The sequence below is a fragment of the Protopterus annectens genome, chromosome 7.part0 (assembly GCF_019279795.1).
Source record: "Protopterus annectens isolate FY-2018-M chromosome 7.part0, PAN1.0, whole genome shotgun sequence".
Lineage (NCBI taxonomy): Eukaryota > Metazoa > Chordata > Ceratodontiformes > Protopteridae > Protopterus > Protopterus annectens.
Window position 1 is genome coordinate 483,432,408 of NC_056739.1, and position 13,675 is coordinate 483,446,082.

At 44.5% G+C, this 13,675-nt stretch overlaps 1 protein-coding gene across 1 annotated transcript in view; it reads left to right on the forward strand.

Annotated features, from left to right (window-relative positions):
• MINK1 (misshapen like kinase 1) overlaps nt 1-13,675 on the forward strand; it is a 1,658,622-nt gene that overhangs the window by 1,429,476 nt on the left and 215,471 nt on the right. The window contains exon 27 of the mRNA XM_044077078.1: nt 13,448-13,559. Within this exon, the coding sequence (XP_043933013.1) occupies nt 13,448-13,559 (112 nt within the window). The remainder of the gene's footprint in view (nt 1-13,447; nt 13,560-13,675) is intronic.

Sequence of the window (13,675 nt, forward strand, 5' to 3'; positions counted from 1 at the left end):
AGTTGACCATCTTTCCAAAGCTCCTTTTGGAGCTTTGGCAATAGGGCTCCATTCAAAAGGTTCTTCAATCCTCAAGAGGAAAAGGCTTCTATTAAAGAATGTTCTTAGTTCTCAGAAAGGATGGCCCCTGGAGACCAGTAATTGAGTTATCTTCTCTCAGCATCTTCCTAAATGTTCCTTCTTCAAAATGTTGATAACTCCCAACAGTATTCCCCCCATCCTTCCACAAGGGTACATGGCATCTCTATGCTTATCTTCACATCCCCATTCATCCCACATTCAGGAAGTTTGTTTTTCTGTGGGTTCCTAGCACTTTCAATTCTCTTCTTTGCCTTTTGGTCTTTCTACAGCACAAGGGTATTCGCAAAATGCATCGCTGCAGTGATTGCACACTGCAGACTTTCGGGCATCCAGATTTTCCCATACCTGGACGACCTGCTTTTGCAGGCCCCAAATTCCCATACTCTACTCCAAAATCTGAAGATCACCATTTCCCTCCTCGGAAAACTGCCATTCAACTTCAACTACAGGCAGTAAGTCTTTACTCCTTTTCAGGACCACATTTTCTTGTGTTGTCGAATCCAGACAGACTGTGAGAATGTCACTTCCACCTCTGAAGGTGCAGGATCATTGGTCATCCTTTCATTCTCCTCATTGACTGTCATCATGACCAAGGAGATGTTCTTCGTGTTTCACTGTTGCAGTCATTACATTTGGGTTATCTGCTTGCAGGTAGCCCTCAGTCGGCCTGATTAACAAAGTCTTGGGTCCTGCGTCAGTTGCTGTCTCTTCTTCCATGACGTCAGGTCGTCAGGGGTATAAAACACGCAGCCGACGTCAGTACATCAGTCTTTCTTGCCGTGCGGTGCCCCAAGCAGAAGCAGTTCACAAGTGCGAGTCAGCCGACTCCTGAAATTTTCATTTTTGAGTTTCAGAACCGAAGTCTTCAACTAAAAGCCAAGTACCCCGTTGGGGGAACTTTTTCTTGCTCTAAACCGATGTCAGTAAAAGTAAATAATTGCATTTTTTTGTGGAAAGCAAATACTTCATAAAGATTTTCATTTGTACTGTATTCCTTGCCTAGGCCTTGACCACGACATACCTCGCTGTTGGTTTTGTGCCTTATTTAAACCACAAACTATCGGTCGTCTGTTTATTTGCGCTTCTAAATTTTTTGTTGCTCAGTTCAATTATCCTGATATGTCTTCAGTAAACCATCTGACTACCGACATTCTGAACAAACGCAAAGATAAAGACAGAGATAGGCCGTCCAGTTCGCCTGTACTCAGTGAGGCTCTTTCACAGCCCCTGATACCCGCTACATCAGATTCGCAGGCCTCTACTGAGACCCATTTGGAGTCCGGTATGCCACGAGATGTTTCAACTGTGGAACCTGCGGATGTCTCTACCTTGGATGAGTCCGGAGCCGCTGTGCAGTCATCGGCTTCTGAGGGTATATTCAGGCCTACTGACTTACATATTAAACCGGCGCCATCTTCTTCAAGGCCTAAAACTCAAACCATGCCTAGAAAACTGGCGCCCAGACCGCATGGTCAGGCCTCTGTCTGAAGAACAAATGATAAGAATGACTGAAGACTTTATTACTTTAATTAGGGGAAGCCAACATTCCCCTTTTAGGAGACCTAGGACTGAGTTTGCGTATGATACTTCTGACCAGGATTCTGAAATTTGTTTCCTCTGATGACCAGGAATTTACCCTTATCTACCTATGAGGATTCAGATGTTGAGGACTCTATTCCCTCTGCTTCCCCCCCAGAGGATTTCTCTTTTGGTGAAACCTTGCATACTCTCAGGGAGCTTTTTCGTTGGGAAAGTCAGGATTTCTCTGATTCTAAAAAGAGGCTTAGGGATTTCTTACTCCTGCCCCAGCACAGGCCTTTAGCTATACCTCCTGTACTGGACATTGTTGATGATGCCTTTTCGGAATCTAGCATGGCTTCTGACACTCTACCTCCTGCTTCCAGAAGACCTGATAGATATTACAGGGTTCCTGACTCTCACAAGTTCCTTTTCAAAAATCCTACTGCAGATCCTGAAACCATTTTGTTAGGGACCCAAGGGCATTAAAGCTACTACTGCCAAAAATCCTATCCCCTCAGATAGAGACTCCAGGGCACTGGATAGATGGGGTAAGAAGGTATACAGTTCTGCAACTCTGGCCATTAGGGCCTTGAATTGCCAGTTTCATATGTTAAAGTATCAGCTGCATATTATTGGATTGCTTAAACAGAAAATGATGTTGACTCCTGATTGTGCTGAAAATAAGCATTTACAGGATTTTTATGCATTCTGCTGAACAAGTTGGTAAACATACATTGCAATGTGGTTTTGATTCACTAGAGGCATCTTGCAGGGCTGCGGTAACTGGGTCTGTGCTTAGAAGGCATGCTTGACTTAAGGAGCAGTCCTTCCCAGATCATGTTAAAGTGAAATTACTGGATACTCCCTTAAATCAGGGCCACCTGTTTGGCAACAAGGCAGAAGTTCTTAAAAAGATAAATCTATGCAAACTGTCTTTTTACATGCACAACCTCCAAGATTTAGTAGGCATTGGCCTTCTAAGAATTGGTCTTTTCCTGCCTCTTCCAGACTGTCTCAGTCCAAACCCAGATCCAGCAGAGCACCCAGGCTTCAGTCCCAGGGGACGCACAGGACTAAGCAGTGGGGGGCCTCCACTTCCAAATTTGGGAGTAATAAAACTCTCCCCCTATGTTAAACTGTCTCAATGACTTTTTTAAAACTTTCAAGCACTTCTCAACTGACTGCCCCTTTTTTTTTGGGGGGGGGGGGGTTGCACTTCATGTGAAGAACTGGGGACTCATTACCCAGGACAAATGGGTTTTAAATATAGTGTCCCAAGGATACAGATTTCACTTCCACACGTCACCAACTCCAAGCGATTGGCCGGATCTACTGCCAAAGCAGTGGGCAGAGGCCCAGAGGCAAGTACTCTCTCTTACGCATAGGGGCTATTTAATTGGTACCAGAAGAGAAAAAGGGACAAGGTTTCTACTCGAGATTTTTCCTGGTTCCCAGAAAAGACAATTCATGGCATCCTGTCCTGGACCTGCCTACTCTAAACACCTTTTTGGTGATTCCAAAATTCAAGATGCTGACTCTTCACCAGTTGCTTCCTATGCTAAGCAAAGATGCCTGGTTGGCAACACTAAATTTAAAGGAAGCATACCTACCTGCACATCCCAATCAGGGAGTCTTGCAGAAAATACCTATGCTTCAAAGCAGGCTACACGCACTATCAGTTCTCTGCACTACCCTTTGGCTTATCTACTGTGCTCAGGGTATTCACAAAGTGCCTAGCTCCAGTCATTGCATTTTGCAGTTAAAGAAATATTCAAATATACCAATACCTGGACGATTTAATTCAGGCAGAAAACCAGGGCATACTTTTGAATCATCTGGCTTTCATACAGAAGGTGCTAACTTGTCTGGGGTACACCAGAAATGAAAAGAAATCACACCTGGTACCTTGTCAAAAAATTATATTCCTGGGAGCAAGCTTGAATACAACTTCCCAGATGGCTTTTCTCATGCCAGAGGAACAAATTCACTTGACAAACTACTTCAAACAAGTGGTCACAAAAACCCTGCTATCTGCAAGGCAAATACTACAAGCCTTGGGGTTCATGGCCTCCTGCATTCTTCTAATTCATATGCAAGACTGCATATGAGGAAACTGCAGTGGTATTTAAAAAGCCTATGGTGTCAACATTCTCAGGATCTAGAAGCAATGATTCCTATCATTCCTTGTCTACACCTAGAGTTCCTTTGGTAAGCAGAGGCCTGCCATCAAAACAAGGGACTACCATTCACACTACCCCCTGCCACCCAAACCCTAACAGATGCATCAGACTATGCATGGGGGGGCGCACCTGGCAGGGAAGTGCATTCAGGGCAAATGAAACCCAATTCAAATGCACCTTCACATCAATCATAAAGATATGTTAGCTGTACAGAATGCTCTGACAACTTTCAAGGACCACATTCTTCCAGTACAATTAATGGTAAAGCCAGACAACACCACTGTTATGTACTACATAAACAAGCAGGGGGGGGGGGGTACACATTCTTACCCCCTCTGCAGACTGGCCATGGCATTGTGGAACACAGCCTTGAGCTACCAAGTACATCTACAAGCTCAATTCCTGCCAGGAAAACTAAATACACTGGCAGATGGACTAAGCAGAACCCTCATGGACCCACACGAGTGGAAACTGGAACCAAGGATTTTCAACATGTTGACAAGCAAATGGCAAATGGGGGAGCCCAGATATAGACCTGTTTGCTTCCAACCAGAACTTTCAATTGGAAAAATTCTGTGCAAGGCCTCCCCACAGACGAGCTTGGAAGGTGGATGCTCTCTCCTTCAACTGGATAAACCTATCAGTTTATGCCTTTCCTCCTCTGCCTCTGCTCTCCAAAGTACTACTAAAGATCAAACAAGACAAACCAAGGATGATTTTGATTGCACCAGCCTGGCCACGCCAATGCAGGTACCCCCTCCTGTGCAGTGTGTCATTGTTGGCCCCATGGCACCTGCCTCAGACTCCTGCCCTACTATTCCAGCAGGAGAACAAGATTCTGCACCCTCAGCTTCAAACACGGAACCTAGCAGCCTGGCTAATTACCTAAGCTCTCCTTTACCATCCCTCAGTAAACCAGTGATGGATGTCATTTTCGAGGCTTAGTACTAGAAAATCTTATGCTGAAAAATGGAAAAGATTCTGTGCCTGGAACCAATCTCTTGGGATGAGCACAGCAGTGCCCAGTTTACCTCAGATTTTACAATATTTAACTGAGATGCTTCACAAGGGCCTGTCTTTTTCCTCAATAAAAATTCACGCCTCAACCATTTCAGCTCATTATAACAGAACCTCCCATCTTCTCTCTTCCACTGCCCAAGCAGTTCCTCAGAGGGGCCAAAAATTCAGGACCACCCAGGAGAGCTCCAACTCCAGCATGGGACCGTAACTTTGTATTGGAGAAACTCACCCTTCCTCCTTTCGAGCCAGCTGCTACTGGAGATTTAAAATTTCTTTCTTGGAAAACAGCTTCCCTTTTAGCCATCATTTCACCATGAAGGGTGTCTGAGTTACAGGCCCTTATGGCAGTGGAGCCTTCCATTATTTTTCATGTGGACAGGGTGTCCCTCAGGGCCAATCCCTCGTTCATGCCAAAGGTGGTATCCAGTGTGGCCTTTAATCAGTGGCCTTTAATCAGTCCATTCATTTGCCTACCTTCTTTCCTAATCCACAGAACAAAGGGAAATGGATATTGCACTCCTTAGATGTGCACAGACTACTTAGATTCTACTTGGACAGGTCTAAACCTCAAAGGAAATCTGAACAACTGCTGGTGGCATTTGCTGCAGAGACAGAGGGCACGGCTATTTCAAAGTGAACTATCTCAACATGGATAGGCCATTGCATTCACTTCTGGTATAAGCACCATGGAAAACCTGTCCCACAGGGGATCAGATCCCACTCAACCAGGGCTGCATCTACCTCTACAGCCTTTCTCAGAGGTGTACCTACCAGAGACATCCTAGAAGCTGCTACCTGGAGTTCTGTACATACTTTCACCAACCATTACCATTTGCCAATTTTCTCTAAATTCAGAGCTGGCTTTGCCACTGCAGTTTTGCAGGGCCTTATAGCTGGTCCTAATGCTATCTAAACTCCTCCCATCCTTAGCTTTGGGAATCTACCCAAATGTAATGATTGCAACAGTGAAACATGAAGAACATAGTACAGTTGTGTACACTTACCATAAATGTAGATGTTTGAGTGTATACACTGTTGCAGTCCTGGTTACCCTCCCTCCAGCCCCCTGACGTCGTTTGGCTATACCTCTTCTCTCCTTTTCAATGCTTTAAAGCTTTTTGGTGTATTTGCTTTTTTGTTTGAGGTATAACCTTGTATATTTATGGATTTAATTGCTTCCCATTAGGGGGGCACCTGACATCTGGGGCAAGAAAAGCTGATGTAATGATGTTGGCTGCATGTTTTATACCCCTGATGACCTGATGTCACGGAAGATGAGACAGCAACCGACGCAGGACCCAAGACTTTAATCAGGCCGACTGAGGGCTACCTGCAAGCAGATAACCCAAATGTAATGACGGCAACAGTGAATACACTCTAACATCTACATTTATGGTAAGTGTACACAACTGTACTTTCCTCAGGGTGCTGGGATTCATGGTTTCAGCCATCCCCATGGTACCTATGGCAAAACTCCACATGGGTAAATTTTAGTAGTTCCTCAGATCAGTGTAGAACCAGCATTCTTATCCACTAGAATTCCCAGTCCCCCTCATTATTTGCCTGAAGAGGGAACTGCTGTGGTGGATCCAATAGATGGACCTAAGTCCAGGTCTACCTCTGCATCCTCTCACTTAAGTCCTAGAACTCTACACAGTTGCTTCAGACGTGGACTTGGGAGCAGCCTTGGGCAAATTCACAGTTCAAGGAATTTGGTCTCCCTCCCAAAAATCAGGACACATAATCAGGGAAATGTGAGCATTGCTACTAGCTCTACAAGCATTTCAACCTCTCCTTTGCCCAGGCCCTCTACAACTGTTCACAGACAACATGATAGTCCTGTGGTATGTGAACATGCAGGGGGGAATCGAATCCCATCTCCTTTGCAGGTTGGCTCTTCTGGTATGGAAATTTCTAGCCCAATACCACATGACTTTTCAGGCAGTGTACCTTCCCACCAACTGGAATCTTGCAGTACACTCCTTAAGCAGATCTCTAACTCAATCCCATGAATGGATACTTCATAGGGCTGTGTTCCTGGACATAGTCCACCAATGGGGTATTCCTCAAATAGACTTATTTGTCTCCCCCCTGAACAGTTAACTTCTAAAATTTTGTGCCAGAATCCCATGTCCTCTGGTTTGGAAGGTAGATGTCCTTCCCTCTCTTGGAAGGTGATGTTTCTGTATGTATTCCCTCCCCTTCCTTTAATACCAAGGGTCCTGTTCAAGATTTAACAAAACCACCAAAAATCTTGACTCCCTTTTGGCCAAGACAGCACTGGTTCCCCTGCCTTATGCATTTAGCTAAGGGCCATCACCGCAAGTTACCTCACAGAGTGGACCTACTTACACAGAACAAGGGATCCCTAATACACCCACACCCGTCAACACTACAGCTGTCACTGTGGGTGATATTATTCTAATCCCCTTCGGACATCTATTCTCAGAGGACATGCTCAGGGTTTTGTAGGAGGCCGGAAAACCCAATAAAATCTTATGTTTCCAAGTGGAAAAGATTTTTGCTCTGGTATCTAAAAACCAGGACCCACAGAGTGGGAATCCCAATGGTTCTGTCTTACTTGTGTGAATTGCTCTCTGCTGGCTTTGCTTACTCCTCTGTGAAAGCACACGTCACCTGTTTCTGCTTGTCTGCCTCTTTCTCCCACATTAGCATGTAGATTTGAGTTGAAACAATTCCTTCAGGGCATCCTTCACATTAGGCCTCCCAGGAAACCTTTTCCTCCTCCTTGGGAGCTTAATTTTGTATAGAAGAACTGACCCTGGCCCCTTTTGAGCCCACATCCTCAGCCTCCCTCCAACATTGCTCTTGGAAAACTGTTTTCCTAGTAGCCTTGACCTCAGCCAGAAGGATGTCAGAGCTTCAAGCTCTTATGGCAGTGTCCCCCTTTGGTATTTCTTAAGGATATGGTATCCTTGAGAACAAATGCTTCCTTTATGCCAAAAGTGGTTAATGAGTTATCCCTTAACCAATCCATTCAGTTATCTACATTCTCCACAAAACCACAGTGAGAAGGTACTACAGTCCTTAGATATACACAGATAACTTGGGTTTTACCTGGACAAGACTAAAGCTATCAGGAAATCTGATCAGCTGTTTGTCAACTGTCATCCCAAGGCTGTGTGTTTACCTGCTTCCAAGCAGACTGTTTCTTCTTGGATTTCAAAAACTACTTGCCTCCTCTGGAGGCATTCAGTTCTGAGGATTGAACGTGCATATGTGGCTTTCATGGCCTATGTCCAACAGAAGCCTACGTGCGACATCCCATGTACCCTACAGTAGTACAAGACTTTTGTATCCTGCCCGACTGTGTCAGTAAAGAGAAGGACATCTATGGTAAGATTTTACACAACTATTCTTTATTCACTGATCATTAGGAAAACCTTTCTTCCTTTTTTCGATATTATTTTGATAGTTTATCCTTATTACTGTTGCTGGTAATTTTTCCTTACCCTTCCCTTTCTAGGGTATTTCTATACATTACAGATTCCACCCCAGAGGCTCGGATCTGGGGTAGCTTCTCTCAGTCCTTTAACTTTCAAGGTGGTGGAAAAGGCTTTTTCTCTCAAAAGAGAACAGTCTTATGTTTTGGATCCTACCCCCTTTCTCACATCGCTTCCAAGCCCCGAGTCGGTCAGGCCTATTTCACAGGGACAGACCGTTCTAATTCTCCAGCCAGTTCCAGTGAGGGAACTTCCCCTCTCATCTGGCACCTCTCCAGAACACCCCTCAGAGGAGGTGCACCAGCAGAGAATATGCAAAAGGAGATGCACCTACTCCCCCCCATGGAGTCCCTCATGGAGGATACTGACTTTAATGAAGGAGAGGGATCCCCCAGGTCACCACTGGATGACATCTCCTTTAGAGATGTTTTAGAAATCATGAAACAGAAGGGTGATTGGTCATCCCAAAATCCCTTGCTGTAATAGTCTGTGTTCTTGGAGGCTTTTGGTTGTAGCCTGTCTTTGTCTTGGGTGACCCCCCCCCCCGGCAGATGAACTTCTTGATCTGCTTTCCCACCAGCTATGGAAGGAGCCAGATATAGTAGAGTCCATCCCCAAAAATGTCTCTCGCCAAGTTTTTGCCCCTGCCTACAGACCGATTCCACTTGAGCAAAGGAGTCTGAGTTGATGCTGTGATGGTGGCGACAGCCACTAAGAGTTAGTAAAACAGAGCTCTTCTGTCTGTTCGACTAACAGATTATCTCTGAGCGATGGACAGCTTTGGAAAGCAAGTGTTTGCCTCGGCTACCTTTGCTGTGAGGTCACTAAACTACATGGCACATTTTACTAGATTTCAGAGAGGTTTGACTAAAGAACTTTCAGATGTACTCTGAGCCAGTGTCTGCTGAGGATTTGAAAAGGGCATCCTCTCAACTGCCCACTCTTACATCAAACACTTTGATGAGGTTAATATCTTACACAGCTAAAGGTGCCTCGCAAGCAGCCGGTTCAGGCATAGTCATAAGGAGACATGCCTGGATGAGGCTGTGTCACTTTTAAAGCGTTCTTTATTAATGCCCCATTCGATGGCACTTCCTTGTTTCGGCCATAAAGGATATACTTACCTGCAGCAAACAAGATGGAAATCCCCTGTCTGCTGTAGGGATCAAGTTTTGTACGCCTTAGAGAACTTTCTCTAGGAACTAGAGAGGTGGTAAGAAAATGTGGTTCTATAAATCTCTGGGACCTTTTCAAGATTCACATGGGAATAATTCCTGCAAAGGAGGAAGTTTTAATGTTTGTCGCCCTAGAGGCAGAGGAGGCCCGCAGAACCAGAGCTTTAGAGATTCTTTTTCAGACAGATCCTTTCATTGCTCCTGAAGTGCTGCCTTACTTTCCAGCTCTGGAGGTAGTCGGGGGTCATTTCTGTTTGCACCTAGATGCCTGGGTAAGTATAACACAAGACTTATGGGTGCTAAGAATAATATCCAGAGGCTATTACTATTTTCCCTTTTTCCTCGCATCATTTTCCCTTCTTCCTCATTGTCAAAGGAACAAACATCCTGACATTCCACCCAGTCAGAGGAAGGCCACACTACACGAAATCCAAAAGCTTCTAGAAAAAAGTTATCCAGAAGGTCCCACCAGACTGGATAGGATTTGGAACTTATTCATGCTTCTTTAGTGCCAAAGAAAACAAGGGACCTCAGACCCATTTTGGATCTAAGCAAATTGAACCAGTATATAAAGAAAGCAAAGTTCTGAATGGTCATAGTTCGTTTTCTGCACAAGTACGATTGGATGTGCTTTGTAGATCTTCAGGGTGAGTACTATCACATCAAAATGCACAGATGATCAAGAAGACATCTTTGTTTTTGGCTGAGAGCCAGTCATTACCAGTTCAGAGCACTGCCCTTTGGACTCACCACAGCCCCCACGGTATTTACCAAATGCATAGCAGTAGTGACACCTCACTTGAGGCTCAAGGGATTCCAAGTGTTTCCATATCTAGACGAATTACTTCTCGCCTCCCTTTTCAAGTATCTGCTACAACAGGCCAGTGACTGTTTGCTCCAGATTTCCAAAACTTTGCGGAATTAAGATCTGGTCAAATCAAACTTACACCAGTTCAGTTTTGGTTGTGACAACACAGGTAGCATCTTTGCCTCTTCACTGTGTTACATGTATCAGAAACCAGGTTTAAGCCATCTTTGCCAACCCATCTCCACCAGCGGAGTTAGTAATTCAAGCACTAGGGTCAGTGGCAGCAGTAGTTCTTCTTCTGCTAGCATACTTCTTTATGCCAGTTCTCCAGTGGACTCTAGCTGTACAGTGGTCCATTCTATATCAACCCCTCTCTTTTCAAGTAAAGCTCACCCTAACTGCAAGCAATACATTCACTGGTGGAAACAGACTCTCTCTTTCTGGGCAGACCCTTTGTTCTACCGAACCCAGTAGCCACAGTGACCACAAAAGCTTCCCCGCTGGAGTGGGGGGTGGCATTTCTTGGAAAGAATATTTCAATTCATGTGGTCCTCCCAAGAGACCAAGTTGCATATTAATGTCCTGGAGATGAGAATCTGTTAGTGTTGCATGAGTTTCAAGATGCTGTCCCCTTGGGGACTATTGCAGTTCAGACTGACATGTCTGTAGTCTGGTACATCAGCAGGCAAGAAGGAACTCAATCTTACCCCCTTTGCAAAGAGGCCATGAGGTTTTGGGAATGGGTGATCTCATCAGACCCCTTTCTAATTGCTGTGCACATTCCAGAGAAGAGCAAGGTGCTTGAGGACAAACTAAGCAGATCCATTCTGATGCCTCACAAGTAATCTCTCAATCAGTCTGTAGCGGAGATGATCTTGTGATGGGGGTGAACTTGCTGTGACCTATTTTCCACCCCCCCCTTAACAAGTACAGCAAGTACTTTGCTCTTATCCCCCCTCAGGGGGAGTCCCCAAGAGACACACTGCACGCTTAGCCTTCGGGACTTCTTTATGCTTACTGTCCTATGCCCTTAATCCCTATATTTCTACAGAAAGCAAGTTAGCTGAAAAGCTCAGTAATCCTAATTGCCTCTTGGCCCTGGCAAGTATGGTTCCCCTTTCTACGGTCTCACCTTTGTTATCCTCTATGGATACTTGAGCCTGCTGAGGATCTCCTCTCAACTGTCAGGGATTCAACACCTCAACATTCAAGCCCGTCAAGCTAACAGCATTGTTTTTGCACTTCAGTAATAGTCTTGGCTTTCTTCACCTGTATGTGACATTTTTTTGGCTCCTCAAAAAGATTCTACCAAAAAAGTTTACAAGAGCAAATAGAAGAGGTTCTCCATTTGGGCTGATTAGCATAATTAATTTTTCTGTTTCTCTTGATTGTCGACTTTTCCTTTTTACTCATTTTATGGGTCCATTTGTGCCTCGGTAGTGAGAGGTCTACACCCATTTTTTCTTTCTAGGACGAGAGTAGTGCCGTCATCAGCCAAAGCTGTGATTTCTATTTTTAGTTTCTAACCCCACAGCTCATACCCAGTAGCCACAGGAGTTGGCATGCTGTGTCAGCGAGGGCAAGCAGTGTAACATCTTAGAATTACTCTGACCACCTCAAAGCCAGTGTTTTGTTGTGGTTTCTGGTCTTCAGTGGGGATTTGATCTCTCTCACTCATATGCTCCCCTCTACCCTGCCACTGAAAGTAGGTTATCTGGCTAAGCCACACTCCACCTTACATCAGGTGCCTGAACTAATCAAACTCTGGTCACTTGGGTCATAGTCAGGGCTTTACCCTTCTGTACCAGCTGAGTTGGCTGTCAGGACCATATTTTCAGACTGTTGTGCCTTCAAAGCACGCAGTTCCAGATGAATCTTTTGTGCAGTATTGCTGAAGCTAGTGATGTAAGAGGCAAGGTAATGATTTATATTTAAGCTTGTATTAAAGCTTCCAGGTGGTGCTGCGGTAGCGTTGTCGCCTCATAGCAGGACGTTGTCCTGTTCGATTCTCAGCTAGAGTGTCTTCTGTTTGGAGGCATACGATATTGGGGCGTGCCTTCGTTGAAGGTTGTGCATCAGGGCTGGTAACCCGGTACATAAAAATCCAATACCAATCATTAGCGGACCGGAGTTCCGCTGTGGCGACCCCTAACCGGGAAAAGCTGAAAGACACAAACAATTAAAGCTTCCCACCTTTTTGAAAACCTGTAACAAAATTCTGTCAGGATTATAGCAGGCTGATTCGTTCTTAAAAGCATACGTATTCCTTCAGGTAATCTAATACTGCTAGTGATCTAACAGGAAGGCTGTATTATGGGTGTGGCTCACTCAGAGTTCCACAGGATGAGCAGTAGCAGTGGATCTTCTTTTACTGTGATCATATTGTAGAAAATATGTATGCAGCATCAAAGGAGTCCTGTTGCAATGTCATTGAGGGTCCTCCTTAATGGGCATTTGATTGCATCCTTGGTTTCTCTCCGTGATAGTGTTTTTGAGTCTGAAATTTACATGCTAAGGGCTTGCATGCCACACACTGGGATACTGAGATGTCATGTTCTGTGTGAGGCAAGTAAGCCTTGCCCTTAAGTTCACTTAAGCATTTCATCAGTCAGTATTGATTATGAAAAATATTTCCATATTTTAAAATTAAAGCACAGAAATCTGCAAAAAATCATGTGCAACTCCTCAAGCAAAGAGACACAATACATGCACCATCACTGGGAGAAGAGTATAACATCAAACTGTCATAAGTGCCAGCAGTTTCAGTAAGGGGTCTGTAATCATTTCACTACCTAGAGATTGGTAGGAGCTCATTGTGAAGTAAATAGGAGACTCCTTTGTTCAACCCCAGCTCTTTGCCTGAACACTATGCAGATGGGCAGTGCCACATTTCTTAAGGTACATCCATAGTTCATTCATGAGATGGGCTCTCGGTTCCCATATGTTGGGACTTTACAGTTGGCCAGGTTTTGAGCTCATGCCTGTTTTGTTTTTTTCATTTTTGTGAAGATGTGAGGTATAGGAAAAGAGCTTATTTCTCTCTAGAGATTATATCAACTTTATTAGCAGAAAACATTAGATCATGTACCATTTTCTGATATATTTAATCATTTCAAAGTGCTAGGTTGTTACCACATCAGACAAACTCCTGTGGAGCTGTAGAGAAAAAAATTCTGATCAGTGTCTGTATTTTTGCAGTATCAGTCTCGAGGCCTTGTGAAAGCTCCAGGAAAAAGCTCCTTTACAACATTCGTTGACCTTGGCATGTACCAAGGTGGTGGCGGTGGTACAGAGCCTGTGCCTGTTGGAGGTGAGTGTTATAATTAGAAGAAGTAGAAACTTGTTTCAAATATTTTTGCATCACATTAACCGTTTGCCAACAGATTAACAGCCAGAAAATGTTCTTATCTAAAGGCCAGTTAGGTG